General features: G+C 39.2%; 1 protein-coding gene across 1 annotated transcript in view; it reads left to right on the forward strand.

Annotated features, from left to right (window-relative positions):
- The window catches only part of mmp17b (matrix metallopeptidase 17b), a 23,759-nt gene extending 16,270 nt beyond the window's left edge, over positions 1-7,489 (forward strand). The window contains exons 10-12 of the mRNA XM_017423171.3: positions 1,144-1,293; positions 2,400-2,663; positions 3,153-7,489. Coding sequence (XP_017278660.1) covers positions 1,144-1,293; positions 2,400-2,663; positions 3,153-3,526 — 788 coding nt within the window. The 3' untranslated portion in view covers positions 3,527-7,489. The remainder of the gene's footprint in view (positions 1-1,143; positions 1,294-2,399; positions 2,664-3,152) is intronic.

Consider the following 7,489-nt stretch of genomic DNA (forward strand, 5'->3'; position numbering starts at 1 on the left):
AGTGGTTTATCTTTAGTCTCAGGTCTGTTCAGGTTTAGTTTAGTTAGTTAATGTTTTTTTGTATTTAGTCTAGGTTTTGCTGCCACGTCAGCCTTTGTTTTGGGTTTGCCTTTTATTTCTAAATAAATTAGTTTTTTTTATCAACATGAGTCTGCGCTCAGGGTTTGCCTACTTCCACCCCGTTCCTGACACATGTGTTAAGAGTGGAGAGGAAGAAAGAGACTGAACAGAGTTCTATCGTGGTGCCTGGTGGTGTGATAGCACACGTTTTAAAGTTAGTGAGTTTTACCGGCCATCTTCTAATTTCATTTATACCTGTCACAACAGTATGGAAATGCAACACAGGCTTCTAACTACAGTACATGTCTGGTATTTTGCCAGCTTTGGTCATACATGAGTCACACCAGAATTATCGGGTCTTTCATAAAAAATAGTTCACCATTTGTGTTTCTGAAAACATCTGAGAACAAGCCATGTAGTGTCTGGACAAGTCTGCAAGCAAAGACCCAACAAGAATTTGTTTTGTTTTCCGCAGAGCCCCCCCAGGTACCACAGATCAAAATATGAAGGTGTCAAAATTTGCTTCCTGAGTTTACCAAATTTTCTTCTCAGCTACAGATCAGTAGATAAATCACAGCAGTGTATTTTAATGGAAACAAACCATCTCTCTTAGGAACCAAAAATGTATTAACATAAAGTTTAAAATGATCCAAAATTATATAAACATGCATAGTTCTATTTTAATTGTCAACAGGAGACATAAATTTATAAATGTTGGATTAATGAATGGCTGAGTCATAAACATTTAAATAACTGAAATCTAAATCCTAAATGTTTTATACAAAATATCAATGGAGCAAGAGGAAAGATTATTCAGTTTGGTAATATTTAATAATATAATTTATAAATGTTTCATTTAACAAGATTTGATTTTGATATTTCTTATTTACAAATATGTGATCAATAAATATTTGATGTGATTTTAGAATAAACAGACAAAAATATTGTTGTCAATTTGTCCAACTTTATAGCTGGATGGCAGCTATATGGTCCCAGAACAGCATTTCTAATGGAATAAGTTTTAAATAAAAATTGCTACAGAATCAGTAACTTCATCCCATCTGGTTTATGACATGTTTCCAGGTCTGACGATGTGGAGAATCAACAGGGGGCATTTGGTATCAGACAAGGGGGTTTCAGTCAGGAGACTGTGGAAGGGTCTACCTCCTGATCTACCTCGTTTTCACGCTGTGCTCGAGAGACATTTGGACCACGCTATCATCTTCATCAGTGGTATGTTGCAATATTTTATTGTTCTAAGATGTGGCAGTATCAAACCCCAGACAGTTAGTGGGATCACTCATTAGGATCATTAAAAACAGGATCTTTCTTTTATCTTCATTATTTTAATTACTCATTAGGATCTCTGAGATCTGATCTTTGAACTCTGAGCTTGCCCCTTATTCCTCATGGGTGGTTGCCCTTCACTTTAAGCTAATCCATCACCCTTGGTAGAAATGACAGGATGTCCAGATCCAGGCTGACAAACAGGTGATGGTTAACCAATCGAACATTACGATGGTCGACAAGATATATATAAGAAAGCAGTGGTGATAGATGTAGCAATCCCAAGCAACTGTAACATCAAAAAAAAAGGAGCATGAGAAGCTGGAAAATTTTGAAGAGATGAAAGAGGAAATAGATAGTTAAAGAAAGTCAAGGCCTCAGTGGTACCAGTGGTCATCGAAGCACTTGGTGCTGTGACCCCCAAAACTGGACGAGTGGCTCCAACAGATGCCAAGAACAACCTCAGAGATCTCTGTCCAGAAGAGGACAGTCCTGTTGGAGAGTAGTTGATGAAAAGCATTTAAAAGGGAGTCTCCAAAATGTTTTTCAGGGTTTGTAGGGGAGTTCTCACTGAAATCCCATTAACTTACAGTCCTATCGCTCAAATTTTAAACATGTTAAAAAAGGAATTTCTCAAAACAGTCAGAGTTGTTGCGAGTTTGAATGGCTTTAAACGTCCTACATTTTAATGAAAATACAACTGAACTTATTGTTTTTGATCCCAGTGGAAACCGAAGCACTTTTCCCACAGATCTAAGTAGCCTGGAGCTCCTTGAAAAGAAGTGTCAAAACTAATCCCAGCCCACAGCATCTTGTTTCTCTTCTGATTCTTTTGATTTTGGTAATTTTTTGATCTCATTAAACAGATACTAGATTACAACAGTATGTTACAGCATATTGACTATAGAAACAGCCTGGAACAGTAACTACTTCTGTAAGAACTCAGTTTGGTACCAGATTCTAACCAATGTGAAGCTATTTGGATCAGCTATGAAGCAGAATTCTTGTAGATTGCTTCAGGTACCTAACCGCTCCAGAATGTGTCTTTGCAGGTTCTCAGTTCTGGCTGTTCAGGGACCTGGCCCTGCAAGATGGCTACCCTCAGCCCCTCACTGCTCACCAGATGGGGGGCAGGTTAGATGGAGATGATGCTGCTTCTGATGATGAAGAGGAGACAGCAGGATCACAGCAGTGGGGTCTGGTCTGGGACCCTGAGCAGGGCCCTGTCTGGGGAAGAGTTGGAGATCCAAAAGAAGGAGACACCTGGACACAGCTGCTGAAGGAGGGGGTTAATGGAATCATCACAGATAGTGACGGTGAGGATCTGAATCATGATTAATACTTCTGTTGGCAGAATCCCAATATAAAATAAACAAGAAGCACTCAGAGAGCACAAACCTCCACCAAGGCCATGGCATCATTAAAAAAAGAATCCGATCTGGGTCACCAGCAAAATTTAATCAATTGTTTCTTGTGACAACCCAAACATTACTAATTACATAATAATATTAAAAAGATGAATAATTGTTTTCTACATTAAAGTCTGGCCCCCAAAACAGTCTGCTCAGACAAATGGTGGCCTCTGAGCAACATTTGTATGAGACCCCTGGTTTTTAACATAAAATATTAATTTTGTGGTTGTAACAGGACAAAATTTGGAAAAGCTAAAATACTAAAGGATCAGATCAGAATACAGATCAGGATCAGATGTCTCAGTTTGAGACATCTAAGATTCTGAATAAAGACGCATCTCTGACTGTGGGACACCTGGTATCTAAGCAGGAACTTTCACTTTTCACTTTCAGGCTCCGTCTACATGTTCCAAGGAGACTCCTACTGGAAGTTTCTGTTTCCAGGCTCTGCGCCACTGGAAGGATACCCACGATCCTCTGCTGCAGACTGGCTGGACTGTGGGGACTCCATGTCCCTGCCGAGCATAGACAACTTGTCTCTGTCTCCACCTGCAGGAACACAGGAGCTTAGAGAAATCCAAGGAGACAACAGAGAAGAGGAGGAGGAGGATGACGTCAGACAGAGGAGGGACAAACATGGACTTAGAAAGGACAGTTGGACATGCAGGTGCCACAGTAGAGCAGGAGGTGGCAGCAGAACATCTGTGGTCTTAGTCCCACTGCTGGTCACGTGGACTCAGCTGTGTGTTTACTGGTGCAGTCAGTGATCCAATCAGACCCTGTGTGTCAGGAACAGAACAAGCACCAGCTGAGACACAGAGACACAGTCTGACAGATGGGGCTTTTGTCTCCGTCTCATGAGAGTTTATCAGGTCTGATTCGAGACAAAGGTTTCACCAATTTTTCCCCCTGAAAGTACTGAGTTAAGCAGTGGTTCTGATGGTACACAGATGCATGTTCTGTACAACAGGAAACAGGTTTCCAGCAGCAGCCCCAGTCACATCTGCAGCTGCAGCAGAAGAACCTGTATTCTACATGTTCCTCTGCCTGCAGTTCCACACATCACAGCAGCACCACTTCAGAACGCAGAATCAGAGGAGGTACACCACAGCAGAAGCCAGATTTCCAGCTTAGTCAGCTATGATGAGCTGAAAGTCAGAGTTTTCAGAACAACAGAAGTCTTTTTTGGGGTGTGGGTAATCACCATGGTAACAGAGGTTTACTGTAGTGAAATCAAACTGCTTTGTGTGTTCTTTTTTTTGTTTTTTCCAACTCATCTACTTTTGTCTGCTTGTCTCTGCAGTGGACAATCGTCCAATCATGCAAACTTGCAAGTACACAATGGTTCCAAGTCTCCTTCTGTCACTGTGTTTTGTTTCTCACCTCCTCCACAAAATGGTTCTGGAAAAGTCATGTTGACCTTTGACCCCATGACTGTATAAAATGTTGCAGCTTAGAGAAATGTACTCTGTGTGCTTTGTTCCTCTGGGCACATATAACAAAACAATTACTGACTCCTGATCATTTCACTGAAATTTATTGGTAAAAATTAATTTAAAAAAAAAAACCAAACAAACAACAAATTGTCAGCGAGAAACTTAACCTGTTCACTGATTCTGCTCTTAATGATATTCCAGGAAGAAAAATCAGACTGTAACAACATTTATGGGCTTGTAGTTCTGCTCGGTGCTGGAAGATTTAAAATACACGTTGGTAAAATATTCTGCTGTCGTCTTAAACAAGTCAGTGTATCATTACTGTGTTGATTAAATGTTAGCATTTTAATTGTTAAATCTTCACCACAAGTAAAGTTTATTCAGAAATATGTTCTTATTTAATCATCAAATCTATTAAATATTTAGATTTTTAACTCTAATCTTAAACAAAAATATTTTTTGTTCCCTCATGACTTGCAGCTCAAGAAATGCTGAAGAATATCTTTGGAAGCTCAGATTCAGTCATCTTCCTGTTGTTGGTCACTAAAAGCCAGACTGCAGGAAAAAATAGTGTTTAAAATATTTAGAGAATTGTTTAACATGACATCATTATATTAAGGTGATGGTGAACTATGTTTTTAAAAGTTTTGTCTGGATTTACTATGTCTGTTAAACAGTTAATATTTGATATAATTCATTAGTACCTCTAGTACATAAGAGAATATTTAATAAATAACACATTTAATTTGATTTATAAAATAATTTGTACATTATGGGACAGACTCAGAGTTAAATAAACCTCATGATTATGAAGTTAAACATTTCAGATCTTTCTGTCCCGACCTAAACAGCAGCAGGTAGTTTATTCAGTTTACTAAAACGTAAAGAATATTCCCGTCTTGTTCTGATTGTGGAGGTGGTGTCTTATCATTAGGGTCCCTATGTTCTTCACTTTACATCCATACACCTGCTGTCCTTTATGGAAGAAGTCTCAGGGCAAACAGAGCTTTTTTCCCCTGTAACTTTTATTTGTTGGATTAGTGTATTTTAAGCGGAAAAAGCATGAAATGATGCGTGGACCCCCCTTTTTTGTGTAAGCAAACACAGAGAGTAAAGCAACATGACTGTTAACATGACAGTAACATCAGAACATCCACAGTAAAACTTCTTATCCTTTAGTGGAGTTTTACATTTTCTTAAGCCCAGCTAAGGCAAGAAAGCCCAAGTTGAACCCCTCGAACCCCTCTGGAAGAGCCTGTTTTTGGTAAAGGGAAGCTCCTCCTGCAGAGTCTACAGCCTGAATGTTACTTTCACATATTTTGAGTCCCATAACATTAATAATTGAAGGCCTAGCACTCCTTGAAAGAATGCATATCACCCAACGTTGTTCATGCCAGAGTTTTAGATTGAGATCATCTTGTGATAAGAAATGATTGAATTAGTCATTTTGGTCATAACTTGAAACTAACATAACACCACATCTATTAACGCTTGCAGTATGTGGTCCTGAATGGTTCTCAGCGACTACCACACCAAATTTTAGCTCAATGTCTTCATATTTCACTGAGGTATGGTCATTTTTTTTTTCCATAGGTGAGAGCTTATTAAAAACAGGACATTTCTGATTTTGGATCAGGGTCATTTCTGTTCCTCTTGGACAGCAGCAGGGGGAGGTGTTTAGTGATGGTTCAGAGAGAGCAGAGACAGAATGTCAGACCAGACATGACTATGTTCCTATGGCAGCATATCATGGCTATTGTAAACAGCCAAAAAAATGGACCTAGTGAGCGGGCAAAAATTTGGAGCAAAATCTCTGAAATTCTGATATTCATCTTATATTTATATTTACTACACCTTAAGGATAAGAGACACTCTTTTGAGAACTAAAATGTTCATATTTTGGACAGAGAAGATAGATAATTTGAGAGGTGATGGAAGGAAGCCAAAGAAGAAAAACTATCAACTTTAAATAGAGAAGGAAGTCTCAGGTCTCAGATTTCAGATTTCGGAAATTTACAAAGGAGCAATAAGCCTGATACCCTGTCATTTTCACTCTAATCAACACCTTCATGCATGTGACTATATCTTTTGTGAGCCAGGCAAACAAAGACCCTAATGACTCTCCATTGTGGAAGGAGTGAGATTATTCTGCGTGTGATTTTAGCTGCAAAAACAGAGCATCACATGCAGTTTAAAAACTTTTTTTTAATTGAGAAAGCTTCCTGGATGGGAAGACAAACGTTTTACAACAACACTTCCCACGTGCTCCATGAGGTCCTGGAAAGATGCAGGAGCTCTTCAACCGAGATGCTCCACAGAGACACAGGAAGTCATTCCTGCCTGTGGGCCTCAGACTGTTTAACACTTCCGTCAACATTTCGGGCACTCAGAATCAATAACTCTCTTGTGTGTAATATTACAAAGTGAAATAAGTCTTGTTCAATTTGTGTGTCTTCTTCATCTCTGTTTAACACAGTAATTTGTCTGGTTTTATTGTTTTACATTTTCTACTTATTCATTTTATTTTATTTTTTTTATGTGAATCTTGTTCTGTCTATTCTTGGAGTGGCTGCAACAGTGATGAATTTCCCCTCAGGGAATGTTAAAGTAGGCCTATTTCTATTCTATTCTAATAAACAGGCTGCCCACACAAAAACTCAAGGATTTTTTTTTATTTGGAGAAGCAAGTGATACAAACAGTCTCCTCTGTGTACATTTCGATGTCCACATCACAGATGTGAGTGTGGGAATAATATTTGCTAGTCCAGGTTTGTTTGTGGGACCTTGTTCTTTTGGTACTGATCCAAACCTCATGACCAGAGGTGAGGGCTGGAACATAGATGGACCAGTGGATCCAGAGCTTTACTTTTCAGCTCAGCTCCTTCTTCTCCGTGACAAACTGGAGCAATGCCTCCCAGATACTTGAACTCCTTCACTGATGCAAAAACGCATCCCCAACCCAGAGAGATCATTCCACCTTTTCCTGCTCCTTGAGATCTTGTCCATGATCACCTCAAACAGGATCAGAGACCAGGGACAGTCCTGGTGAGTCCAGCCATCACTGGGAATGACCTCAATTTTGTGCTGGGGGTGTGAACACAGCTCTTGTTTTGGTTCAGCAGGGACCATGAAGTGTTTCTGGCATCCTATAGTCCAAATTTTACCATTTTTGTATATACATTTACTAGATAGGGGTAATATTTTTTACTGTTCAAAATTGTTTATTGTAAATTGAGATTGTACTGTAGTCTGCATTATTTTAAAATGCAGAGCTTTTTTCAGGTAGTTTTTTGT

The sequence above is a fragment of the Kryptolebias marmoratus genome, linkage group LG9 (assembly GCF_001649575.2).
Source record: "Kryptolebias marmoratus isolate JLee-2015 linkage group LG9, ASM164957v2, whole genome shotgun sequence".
Classification (NCBI taxonomy): domain Eukaryota; kingdom Metazoa; phylum Chordata; class Actinopteri; order Cyprinodontiformes; family Rivulidae; genus Kryptolebias; species Kryptolebias marmoratus.